This window comes from Aethalodelphis obliquidens, unplaced genomic scaffold (assembly GCF_003676395.1).
Source record: "Aethalodelphis obliquidens isolate GAN/ISIS:26980383/991018 unplaced genomic scaffold, ASM367639v1 scaffold25, whole genome shotgun sequence".
Lineage (NCBI taxonomy): Eukaryota > Metazoa > Chordata > Mammalia > Artiodactyla > Delphinidae > Aethalodelphis > Aethalodelphis obliquidens.
Window position 1 is genome coordinate 30,041,922 of NW_020837969.1, and position 13,027 is coordinate 30,054,948.

At 49.6% G+C, this 13,027-nt stretch overlaps 1 protein-coding gene across 5 annotated transcripts in view; it reads left to right on the forward strand.

The window, feature by feature from the left end:
- The window catches only part of PLEKHA2 (pleckstrin homology domain containing A2), a 57,547-nt gene that overhangs the window by 35,301 nt on the left and 9,219 nt on the right, over positions 1–13,027 (forward strand). For all 5 annotated transcript variants that reach the window (XM_027122873.1, XM_027122874.1, XM_027122871.1 and 2 more), the window contains 5 exons: positions 3,999–4,139; positions 4,957–5,103; positions 5,438–5,506; positions 5,861–5,931; positions 9,996–10,059. In XM_027122873.1, coding sequence (XP_026978674.1) covers positions 3,999–4,139; positions 4,957–5,103; positions 5,438–5,506; positions 5,861–5,931; positions 9,996–10,059 — 492 coding nt within the window. The remainder of the gene's footprint in view (positions 1–3,998; positions 4,140–4,956; positions 5,104–5,437; positions 5,507–5,860; positions 5,932–9,995; positions 10,060–13,027) is intronic.

The following is a 13,027-nucleotide window of genomic DNA, read 5'->3' on the forward strand; positions in this document are numbered from 1 at the left end:
TTTTAAGATGAGGAAAACGGAAATGAGAGTCTTGCCCCAAATCTAGAGTTTAGTAAATGGCAGAGCTGGGATTCAAACCCAGGACCTTCTGACTTCCAGGATCTCAAAGAGTTTATAAATATATGAAAAATGAGCAGCAGTTGTAAAAAGAGGTTAGATTACACACCACTTTTATATCTATGGCTTCTTGTAGCCTTGTGAAAACCTTAGGTAGGGAGGGCAGGTGTGATTATCTCTGTTTATAAACGAGGCAGTGGAAGTGCCTGGAGATCAGCGACCCTCCCAGGGTCAGGAGCCAGTTTTTCTGCCCGCAGATCACTGGTCATTTAGTGCTGGGTCATTGAGTTCTTATGACTGAAGACAATGGCCGACATAATGGTATTTAAAGAATTGAGTGCGCTCGGAGTATCAGTATTCCTGTGTTAGTTTTCTTGGGCTGTCGTAACAAACTGCGTGGCTTAAAGCAACAGAAGTGTGTTCTCGCCTAGTCCTGAGAAGCCTGAAATCAGGGTGTCGGCAGGGCCCTCCATGTGCCCCCTGAAGGCTCAAGCGGAGAATCCTTGCTTGCCTCTTCCAGCTCCCAGTGGCCCCCGGCCGTCCTTGGCGTTGCCCGGCTAATAGCTGGATCCCTCCATCTCTGTCTCCACCACTGTATGGCCTGTGTGTCTGTGTGACCTCTCCTTTTAGGAGGGCATCAGTCATTGGTCTTAGGGCCCAGCCTAAACCAGCATGAATTCATCTTAATTTAATTATATCTGCGAAGACCTTATTTCCAAATAAAGTCATGTTCTGAGGTTACGGGTGGACAATTTTGGGAGACATTATTCAACTCACTAAAGTTTTTCAAAAGGGTTGAAGTTTGAGCAGTAAAAGTAAAGCACAGCTTTCTCCCCTTCCCTCCCAAGTTGGATTATTCCTTGTAGCAACCTAGCCACGCCTGGTGGGAAGAAAGATGAGTCCTTGCAAATTTCGTTTCACGTTGCAAATGGGAACCCTGTAGGCCTCCCCCATCAGAGGACCCTCCACGGTAGGTGAAAGGGGTCCCACCTTTCACTGGGATTCTGGGAGATACACAAACCGAGAGGATGAACTTGTTTTCAAGATCTGGAGTGTAGTTATTGGTGAGTTTGCCCTCTGCAGGCTGATTCAGAGTCTCAGAAGTGGAAACAGCTTTGCAGAGGCTCCAGGTGGTTGGCCAGAGGCAGCCCACAGTGCAGGGACATGAGTGGTGACAACCAGCGGTTCTCCGGGTGGGCTGACGGGTTGAGAGGCAACACATCAGCCAAGTCACCAGGAGTCCTCTTCTGGCCACCGTGAACGCTGAAAGGCCACTTCCCTCCTTCTTTGCTGGGTTTCAGGAATTCATTTGGGTCATTTGGAGGCAGTTGTGTTGTTCCACGGTGATTATATCTCTGGACACCCCAGCACTAATCCACATCCCTAAAGAATTCTATCTTATCAGAGCAAAACACAGAGAAATCGGAAAGGGTGGTCCAGGTAGGTAGGTAGTGGTGTTTAGCAGTGGGGCAGTTACTTCATTTCAGTGAGCTTTAGTTTACTTCATCTATGAAATGGAGAAAATAAGGCCTACCTGATAAGATCGTCTGAGATGAGAGATAATGCAGTAAAGAGATGGGTACTTTGCCTGGCACTGAACAGAGGCCCAAAGCAATGGGAGCTGCGGTTGTCCCTCAGCCAGAAGGGAAGGACAGGGTGGATTTCTGGCCCAATCTGGAGAGTTGGTGGGCAGAGGTCACCGTGGTCTAAGCTGAGTGCACAGGCCAGGAAGAGGGGCCCTGTCTCCTTTCTGGGGCCCCAGCGTAATCATGATGGTCTTAGTCGTTTCGATAGATGCCAGGGGGTGTGGCCTTTGGTCCCTGTCCTTGGCAGGCAGAGTTCTCCTATGGCTCTGAGCTGAGAGCTCTTTTTTTCTCCCTGTGGCTTGCAATAGTTTATTTTTTTTAATTAAAAAAAAAAAGTATTTATTTATTTATTTTTGGCTGCATCAGGTCTTAGTTGTAGCACGTGGGATCCTCTGCCGCGGTGCGTGGCCTCCTCTGTGCGGTGCGCGGGCTTCTCTCTAGTTGTGGCGCACAGGCTCCAGGGCGCATGGGTGCTGTGGTTGCGGCTCGCGGGCTTAGTTGCCCCACGGCATGGGGGATCTTAGTTCCCTGACCAGGGGTTGCACCTGCGTCCCCTGCATTGGAAGGCGGATTCTTAACCACTGGACCACCAGGGAAGTCCCTTAATTTTTAATTTTTATATAGTTTTTAAAGGTTCCTTTCCATTTGCAATGATGACAAAATATTGGCTATATTCCCTGCATTATACAATATATCCTTGGGCCGTGAGCTCCTGAACAGTCTGGATTCTTAGGTCTTTCTAGCTCCCAGGGCTGTAGAAGAAGTGGAAGAGGATGTTAGTTTTTCTCGTGGTGTCTGTAGTTACGTTCCTGGCAGATCCACATGGGGCGTTGAGTCCTTGTGAAGAACAGGCTTTTTTTTTTTTTTGAATTTTATTTTATTTTATTTTTTATACAGCAGGTTCTTATTAGTTATCTATCTTATACATATTGGTGTATACATGTCAATGCCAGTCTCCCAGTTCATCCCGCCATCTCCGCTCCCCACCCTTCCGCCCCTGCTTTCCCTCGTTGGCGTCCGTACGTTTGTTCTCCACATCTGTGGAAGGACAGGCTTTGTGATGCTGTGGGTACTGCCTCAGCAGCATCAGGGTCTGGTCTCTGTCTAGGTATTAATCGGCTTTAGGCAGAGAACTGGACTACTCTGGGCCTCTCTTGTGATGAAAAATTTTCCAGTATAAATGAGAAATGGACAAGGAGGAAGAAAAGCGGCAACATGAATGAGGATCAATGACCTCGGGTTGGGAGGGTGTTCAGGACTGTGGCGAACTGAAGAATCCGTTCCCCATCCGAAGAGCGGACAGCTGCTTCACTGGAAATCAAGAGTTTTACGCGAAATATCCCAGATTTTAACAGTGGATTGAAAAACACACTGGATAGGACAAATGAAACACAGTTGGGGCAAGTCTACCTTTGGGCCACCAGTTTGCACCCTGTGGTCTCAAACTTGCCCTAAAAATTCCGTGATTCTTGCACCAGCAGTGGTGCTCGAACTCCGTCATGGAGAGGAGCAAAGATAACTCATTCCACAGAAAGGGCTGCATTTGTAAACGTTAGCACCGTTGATAAAAAGTTACTTAGAATATTTTGACAATTAAAATACTTTTGTAGTTTTATTCATATTTCTAACATGTTGAAATTTATATCCTCTATCATTTGATGGCCGTGACACCTGTATGACTGTGTCACTCAGTTAGTGACAGGTCAGGAGTTACACCCCAGGCCCTGGGGCCCCAGAGCTCAAGCTCCCCGAGTCCTGTACCGTATACCACAGGCATCTTACCCACTGCTGAGCGTGCTTTCTCCCGTCTTCATGTTCCTGGCTCCTTTTCGTCCACCAGGTTACTGTTTCGGCATCTCTCCCCTTGGAGACCTCCACCACGCACACCAGCCACGCCAGGCATTCCATTCCAAGTCGTTCCCCTGCTGCTGTCAGTCCCAGCTCCTGTTTATCGTCCCCACGGCACTCACCACGATTTGTAATCACTCTGACTGCTAGTCTTGCTCTGTAGTTTTGCTCAGTCTGCCTGATCATCACGTATGTGGTGTGAGGGCAGGACACGTGTCAGTGTTTGCTGTTCTACCTTTGGTCTCTAGCCAGGCAAGGGCTGACTCATAGTGGGTGCTCCGTACATTTGTTGAGTGGGTGTGCGTGTGGGTGTGCGTGTGCACGGGGTGGGCGTGGCTTGCTGAATTCCTCATATACAGGTTTGGATGGATGGAAGGGTAGCGGGGAGAGAGGCGTCGCGCTCTAATTTCGTACATTAGCTTTCCTCCCCTCCCCCTTCCTGCTGTTGCCTCCCCAACTTTTCCTAGGCCTTCTGTTCCCTGTTAACTGTTCTGTCATTCTTCCCAGGTACCCAAAGTTGGGAACCTACCCCTGACGACCGAAGTTGTCAAGAGCCTAGCAACTCCCCTGGCCCTGGAGAAGAAGCCCCAGGTGGCCTACAAGACAGAGATCATCGGAGGCGTGGTGGTACACACGCCCATCAACCAGGTGCTGGGGCCTGGCGCTGCCAGAGGGTGGAGGGGTTCGGGGGTGTCCGTGGTGTGTCAGTGACATGACAGAAGGGCTGGACCGAGGAAGGGGTGAGGGTAGCGGGGCCAGTGCACATGGGGTGGTCAAGAAAATACCGGCAGTGCAGAAATTGAGGCCACCGCCTCTGAAGCTCTGGCAGTACGGCTCTGCGTCACCCACGGGGACCGGCCCTGTGAAGCCCGTGAGAAGTGGGTCGAGGATGGCTGGAAACAAGCCCCACTGTCCCTAGGCCTCGTCCGGTTTGCGTTCAGTCTTCCCTTTCTCCCGGGTCTGTCCAGCCTCCCCAGCCTTGGTCCGTGAACGCACCCCGTACAGTGCCTTGCCGGGGCAAAGCCAAAGGGTTTTTTTTATGGTTTCTTTCTCTCTCTTTTTTTTTTTAACATCTTTATTGGAGTATAATTGCTTTACAATGGTGTGTTAGTTTCTGCTGTATAACAAAGTGAATCAGCTATACATATACATACATCCCCATATCCCCTCCCTCTTGCATCTCCCTCCCACCCTCCCTATCCCACCCCTCTAGGTGGACACAAAGCCCCGAGCTGATCTCCCTGTGCTATGCGGCAGCTCCCCACTAGCTACCTGTTTTACAGTTGGTAGTGTATATAAGGGCATGCCACTCTCTCACTTCGTCCCAGCTTACCCACCTGGTTTATTTCTCACTTGACTGCCATTGTGGCCCAAGAGGAAGAGATGATTGGCCAGAGAGGGTGGGGTCAGGGGTGTGGCTGCGTCAGGAGGGGGCGGCGCTAATCCTGCAGCTGTTTCCTTGTAGAACGGTGGGGATGGGCAGGAAGGGAGTGAGCCCGGCTCCCACGCCATCCTTCGAAGGTCTCAGAGTTACATCCCCACGACAGGCTGCCGTGTCCCCACCGGGCCCCCCCTCATTAAGAGCGGCTATTGTGTGAAGCAAGGGAATGTGGTGAGTGTCCATGCGGGGGCTGGGAGGGGTTTTGGGGACCCCGGGAGCCAGTGGGTGTGGGCGAGGCAGAGGGGAGGGCAGTTTGCAAGGACGAGCGTGGAGCCAGCCACGCCCAAACCGCCCAAACCAGGGAGAGGCTGGGGTGGGGAGAGCTCCCGCCCCGCAGCTCGAGGTGACCCGAGGAGTCGCCCCATGAGAAGAAGTCCTTGCCCCTGACCCCCAACGTGGGAGCCTGGCTTCGGTGGGGCGGGGTCCCCAGGAGCTTAGAACCCGAACGCACCCCCGGGAATGCTGGGAACTCTTCTAACATCCTGCTCTTTACCCTTTATTTCAGCGCAAGAGCTGGAAACGGCGCTTCTTTGCGCTGGACGACTTTACCATCTGCTACTTCAAGTGTGAGCAGGTTTGTAGTCACTCTGGGGCCCGCCTGAGAGGCCGTGGAGGGCAGAGGCACAGGAGTCACACCCACGTGTGTGTGTCCGAGCAGAGATGTGGGCACACAGACTCCGGGGGTGCTTGTGTCTGACCTCCGTCCTTCTGGTGTGCGCATCTTCATGGTGATGTAAAGTGGCCTTAACTCCCTGCCTTCGTGGTCAGGGCCACAGAGCATCATCTTAGATTTCTTTCCTCTCTTGATTACTTTGAGACCTTGTCTTGTTTGCCACCTGGTCTCAGCCAGTCCTCTCCGATGATGATGGCTGCCTGGTCTGGGCGTTGGGCTGACAGCCTCATGCACTCTCTCTCTTTTTCCCCCCAGGACCGAGAACCGCTGCGTACCATATTCCTCAAGGATGTTCTCAAGACGCACGAGTGTTTGGTCAAGTCTGGGTAATTGTCTCTGCTTATTCTTCTCTGGTCGGAACTCCGTGTGCCCTCTTAACTCTTCTTTATTTTTTTAACATCTTCATTGGAGTATAATTGCTTTACAATGAGGTGTTAGTTTCTGCTGTATAACAAAGTGAATCAGCTATACGTATACATATATCCCCATATCCCCTCCCTCTTGCATCTCCCTCCCTCCCACCCTCCCTATCCCACCCCTCTAGGTGGTCACAAAGCACTGAGCTGATCTCCCTGTGCTATCCGGCTGCTTCCCACTAGCTATCTCTTTTACGGTAGTATATGTAAGTCCGTGTCACTCTCTCACTTCGTCTCAGCCTTAACTCTTCTGTTACTCCCCTTCTGAGACTCTATACCAGAAACTTCTTCCAAGAGCAGGAAGATGTTGTCTCCTTGACATCTGTGGCTGATTCTCCACATCCAAGCTGCCGCAGCTGTGAAATGGCGCTGGGCGAACCTATCCTCTTCCCATCCCCTTACTCTCGCTCCTGAAATGAGCCTATGTGATACTTTTCTGATGGAGAAAAAGAAAGGATATAGAACAAAGGAGAGGTGCTTCTCAGGTGTCAGCTGCTCATCTCACCGGAGGACTGGGCTCAGAGGTGGAGGGGGACTGTGCCCTTAGTCACTTGCTTTTCAGTGCATCTGCTCAGACCCCTCTGTTTATGCCATGCCTCTGCCCTGAACTTGTTATGCCTTTCTCCTCTCCTCATTTTGACAAAGTCCCTGATGTCTTCTTAATATGGGGATGAGTCACAGCAATGCTCTCGGGCAGGACGAGGAAGTATTTTTAATGTGTTCCTCTTTCAACTAGGAAATGGTCACCTTTCCAGTGCCACAGAGCGTAGGACGAGTTTGGGACCTGGGGCCTCTTCGAGTGCTCTCCCATATCCAACACCCATACAGGTGCCCCTGGAACCAAACTTTAGAGACTCAAGGGCATCCGGGCATCTAGCAGTCCTCATTTGGCCCTCAGTCTGCAGTCTGTAGGGGTACTATATGGAATCTCCGTCCCACGGACTGTGCATGCAGAGCCTGCGTCCCCAGGGAAGCTGTTAGCAGCAGACTGACTGTTCTCACATGAAGGCATGGGAGGGTCTTGCATGAAAACGAGGTGTTTTGTGGCCCAAGGAAGGAGGCACTGTTGTGAGCCTTGCAAATGGCAGTTGCAGAGTGTGGAAGATTAGGGAAGTTCCCACCGACAGATTATCGTTCGTGAAAGGTGCTACAGATGGAAGTTGCAGAAGTGTGGCCCCAGCGGTGACAGTGGGTGGAGGAGAGATGAGGCTTGTTCCTGACCCTGGAGGCCCGTGCAGGTTGATGGGTGTATTGCGGCAGCTTAGGAAACCCAGATAATGTTCGTCCCTAAGAGCGCTTTGCACTTTGCCTGAGCCAGAGTCAGACTGAACTCCGAGGAAAAGAATTGAGGGAGTTGAAGATCCTCGGGGACGGAAGTTGCCGAGGCCCTGCAGGTTCCAGGCCTGTGAGACTGGGGTCTCCCAAACCCAGTCACGGGGGTTAGGGCATCTGAGTAGTCAGGTAATGTTTTGTTGACTTGAGTTGAATTGAAAGGCCACATGTAGCCTGAGAAGTAGATATGAAAAGGGTGGGGATTTCCTCCCTGTTTGCGTTTACCTCCCCTGTAGTAGATTACATGATTGTGCTGCATGTGCATGAATAGTTGAAAAGGTTAAACCATCTTATCCAGAAAGAAGAGCCATCTCCACTCAGATACTCAGAAAGTAATTATAATAGCTAATGAAATGCATTTCAAATGACCACTCTGTGACATTCATTGTACCAGGTGCCTCATATAACTTATGAGATGCCTTGTATAACTTATAACTGATCTTTGCGGTAAGAAGCTTGGTAGAGGAGTGCTTCTGATTTCCATTCTACAGTTGGGGTAGAAAGGCTCACAAAGTTTTAGAAATATTCCTAAAGTACCTTTTCCCAGTGGAGTCAGGATTGGGCCCCAGGTCTGTCTGACCCCTGATTGCCGTCCCCGCCCACGTGGGGCTTCAGTCTCATGCTCCTCCTTTGCCCAGGTGCCCATGTCACTGGCAGCGCACCTGCCATTTCCTTCCAAGTCCTGATTCCTGAAGCCAGCCCTGCCTGTGATCAGTCCTTTCTTTCTTTTTCTTTCTTTCTTTCTTTTTTTTTTTTTTAATTTTTTGACCACACCACATGGCATGTAGGATCTTAGTTCCTCAACCAGGAATCAAACCCGGGCCCCCCTGCAGTGGAAGTGCAGAGGCTTAACCACTGGACCACCGGGGAAGTCCCCCTGTGATTAGTCCTTTCTTGGAATTATTCTAACTCTTGGCATATAACACGCAGTCTAACATCTGACTGTAAAGTTTTGCTCTTTTATGTTCTTTCATGGGGAAGGAATTAGATCTTTTGCTCCTTATATGTTCCCCGTAGTGACTGGATGCACAGAGCAGGCATTTCACCCTGTAAATAATTTCGGCTGATTGGAGGTTTGTGGCTGAGCACCAGCTACCTCTCGCCTTCCTCCTTGCGGAAGTAGGGTCCCTCTTCCAAACCTCACACCCAGTTTGAAGCATCTTCAAGTGGTCTACTCTCTCCTTCCCTTTTTCCTCTTGAGCATCCGGTCCCCTTTTGAGAGCAGGGATTTAGGGAAGCTGATGCAGTTGCTGTGTGGGTGGAGAAAGGCTTTGGAAATAAGAGATTCAGGTCCCTTAGGAGAGGCACCTGGTAGTGGAGTAACTAAGAGCGTAGACTCTGGAGTTGGACCCAGTTTCAAATCCTGGCTCTGCCGGTTCCTTACTCCGGTGCCGTGGACAAGTCATGGAACCTCTCTGAGCCTGGGTTTCCCCATCCATAAAGTAGGGAAAGTCTTACTGCCTCATTGGATTGTTGGGAAGATTGGATGAAATAACACATTAAAAAACACAAAGAAGGGCTTCCCTGGTGGCGCAGTGGTTGAGAGTCCACCTGCCGATGCAGGGGACACGGGTTCGTGCCCCGGTCCGGGAAGATCCCACATGCCGTGGAGCGGCTGCGCCCGTGAGCCATGGCCGCTGAGCCTGCGCGTCCGGTGTGCTCCACAATGGGAGAGGCCACAACAGTGAGAGGCCCGCGTACTGCAAAAAAACCAAATAAACAAACAAAAAAAATAACACAACAGATTGGTGGTTGTCAGAGGCGGAGGGTGGGGAGTGGCCGAAATGGGTGAAGGGGGTGGAAAGATACAAACCTCCAGTTATCAAATCAGTAAGTCCTAGGGATGCAATGTGCAGCATGGTGACTGTGGTTGATAGCACTGTATTCTATATTTGAAAGTTGCTAAGAGAGTAGAGCTTAAAAGCTATAATCTCATCACGAGAAATAAAATTTGAGTGTTACGTACGAGACAGTGATCATTTGCAGTGTATACAAATATCAAATCATGTTGTACACCTGAAATGAATATACTGTTTTTTGTCTTACAAATATACTGTTATATGTCCATCTCTTAATAATATATATGTATATAAAATATATATTTAATGGAGCATAATGGACAGAACAGTGTGTGCTTGTGTATATATATAAAACCAATAAAATTTTCATCTACTTGACCCTCAGATAAAAACACTTGAAACAGTGCTTCTCACCAAGCACTTTTTATCAGTACTTCTGAGCCACTGAAGAAACACACAGTCCTAGACGGTGTGGGGTGTGGTGCATGTGAGGCAAGAGGTTTTGGAGGCCAAGGAGCTTTGTCCTGTTAGAACTGGTGGTGGTGTGTACTGGGGAGGGGGATCCATGGGGATGGTTAAACCACTTGAGACCCTCCAGGAAGTGAAGCTGTAGGAAACCCTGTAATGCCTTCTGAGGCAGGGCAGCAGGAGGAATGGCCTGTGGATCCCCTTTTTAGGGTAGGGGGCACGGGTACCTGCCTCAGGGTGAATCAAGTCCTCAGTGGGTGACCAGCATGCCTGGTAACTTTCAGGGTGGGGGCACGGGTACCTGCCTCAGGGTGAATCAAGTCCTCAGTGGGTGACCAGCATGCCTGGTAACTTTCTATCTCTTTCTCTGTCTAGCGATCTGCTGATGAGGGACAACCTGTTTGAAATAATAACCAGCTCCAGGACCTTCTACGTGCAGGTAAAAAGCTCGCTGCCAGAAGACGCTGACGTTCCTTCTCTGTGGGTGGTGTACTTGTAGGCCTGCCTTTCCCTTTGCTTTCTCTTTTATTTTGTTCGAAGTTTCTAGGTGGTAAATTTAGCCCCCGATAGTCAGTCCGACTCCCATTTTATTCTAAACAGGATGTTTGCCAAAAGCTTCCCAACCGTAAAATAATAAGAACGGGTTGAGCCGCTACACTGGGGAATGTGAGTTTGTACCAGCTGCTCGTAGCTGCTGGGCGCCAGCTCAGCAGAGAAAAGGGGAACTGGTCAGTGGTTTCACTTCTCCCTTGGAGGGCATTTATAACCCCGTCTATGTGTGGACAGCACTGTGTGCGGAAGGACAGAAGCACAGAGGGCCCTGTGCGGGCACCAGGTGCACAGACAGCTGCACAGAGAAAGCGATTGTTTGGACTCTGACGGTTCAGCTCTCAGAAGCATCTCCCCTCCACCCACAGCCTTGGAGTTCTCCCAACTCCTTCTCAAATCATAGGAGCTAGAAAGGCAGATTTCTAGCCTCTAGCATGGCCTAGACTTTCAAGGCCAAGTCCTCGCTGCAGCCTGCCTAGCCGCCCACAGAGCGTGCCTTGATTCCTGCAGCCTCACGGTGATGGTGCCCGTCGAGCGCCAAGACTGCCATGGAGTGTGTTGGTTGAAATGTGGGGCTCCCCGACCAAAGCTTCTCAGGGTTCCCCGCGCGCTCCCCACTCAACACCCTCCCTTTCGTGAGGTCGACCCTCACCCATTTCGTGAGCAGCAGGTCCCTCTGAGCGGGTCCCCCTTCCTGAGCCCAGCAGACATGCTAGCAGCCTGAGGCATCTGTGTGTTCCATTCATTTAGACAAGCATCTGGGAAGAGCTGTGGAAAAGTGCTGCTGGGGCCCTAGAGCAGCCTCCATGGCCATTCAGGGACATGTTTGAGCTGTCGGTGCACCAAAAGAGTTTCCAGTTTTTGGACTAGACAGATGGGGCGTTGCCTCATCCTGGGGACCCCGCATTCAACAGAGCGGATCCTGAACCCGAGAGGGAGATAGTCAGGTAAACAGGCAGTTAGAACAGTGTGCAGAGGTGGGGAGGGCGTGTTGGAGAGATGAACGCAGGGGAGCTTTCGGGGCAGTGGAACTGTCCTGTGTGATACTGCAGTGGCAGATGTGTGAAATCGAATTTCACAGCACAGACCATAAACCTTTAATATATGCAAATTTAAAAAATCATTTAGGAGGTCAGGTGATCCTAGCATGGCATGCAGAATATGACCAAAGAACCTAAATGTGTTACAAGTATGAAACCACCTCACTCATGGGGGTGGGGGAATAAAACAACAAAAAACAAAACAAGAAAACAGTGTGAGAAGGGCTACCCTTAGAGTGAGTAGTGGTTGCCATGGGAACTCCCAAGAAGGGTACCTCCCCCAGTCTCAGGGAGTCAAGGGAGGTTTCCTGAAGGAAGATACACCGAAGCCAAACCCTTGGCGGAAGAGTGGCCCAGGCAGAGGGAACAGCAAACAACAGGGGTTAAAAAAGCTTGGACATGAAAGGGGCACAGGTACTGGGAAGCTGATATGGAGGGCCTGTGGCCTGTGGGCCTTGTTCAGGAGCTTGTCTTTTATCCTGGGAGTTAGGGTCCTTGGAGGTTAAGCTAGGGGAGTGACCCAATCAGATCTGCCTCCTAAAAATCCCACTTGGGCAAGTGACCTAAGAGCCTTGTTTTCCTCATCTGTAAAGTGGAGATGAGAGCCCTCGGTCCTGGTCCTGTTGATGGGATGCTGGCGGTGAATGTCCTGTTTGGTGCAGTGTAGGGGACAGGTAAGAAAAGGGTTAGACAGGAGCCAGGGAGAGCAGTTGGAAGGCTGTTGTAATGGTTTCAGTGAGAGATAAAGGTAGCCTGAACTTGGATGGATGGAGAAAAGTGGAAACATTTGAAGCTATTGATAAGTCCTTTCCAGGACTTGAGAGTTGATTGGATGTGGGGTGAAGGGAGCGATTATGCTGGGGTTAAGAGTCTAGAACAGAGCCTTGGACTGGAGATAGTGATTTGGGAAACATGAACGGCAACCAAAAAAAAAAAAAAAAGTTCAGAAGACACTGCATCCATCATTGGCACGAGTGTCTGCACATTGACCAGGACCTTATCATCATTTCTGTCCTACTTTGCCATCTGCTCCCACATTTCTAGGATAAAAGAACACTCACATCCCCCTGAATAAATAAATGAGCAAATGGACAAATCTGTGTATAGCACCAAAACTCAGAATAGAAGGTTGGAGAAGAGTAGAGATTAAAACTCTTTAAGAATATGTGTTTATTCATTTAAAAACAACAACTATAAACTCGTTTATGTTAACACAAGTAACATTTAATGAAAAATAACGCTTTCTAAAACAAAAAAGCAACAGGAGTAGCATTTTTTAAATATATTTTTGCAAATCTCTTTAATGGCTGGTTTATTAGAAGACAGCAGGATTCTCATATCTGCTTCTGCACTCAGTCTGTGGCCATATGTTGTTTTGATGGAAGAGTATGAAGAAAATCTGGCCCCGCAGAGACATGTATTTGGAATAAAGGGATATTTTAATAGCTCTTTCAGATAATTGTGGATCTTCTTTGATTCTATACCGAAACTTGACAAATCGTAGTTTCTTAATGTTTAGGTGCTGTGTGGAATCAGAAGCTGGTACCAATAAACTTTCATACTCTTACATTAAAATCCATTGGTCAGTTTTGCACTCTGAATGGATCATATGTGGCAGGGCTGTATCTAAAGGTGGGATTGGTTCTTGGGGAGAGGTAGGGGTTATTAGCTTGTTGGAAAGGGAGGGCTGCAGAGGTTGGGAATAAGATTGAGAAGGAGATGCCTAAAGCTTTTGGACAGCTGTAATGGAAGTAACCAGAGGTGCATATGGGAAGCCTTTTATTGATGGCCCGTTAGAACTCAGTGCTTGAAACCATT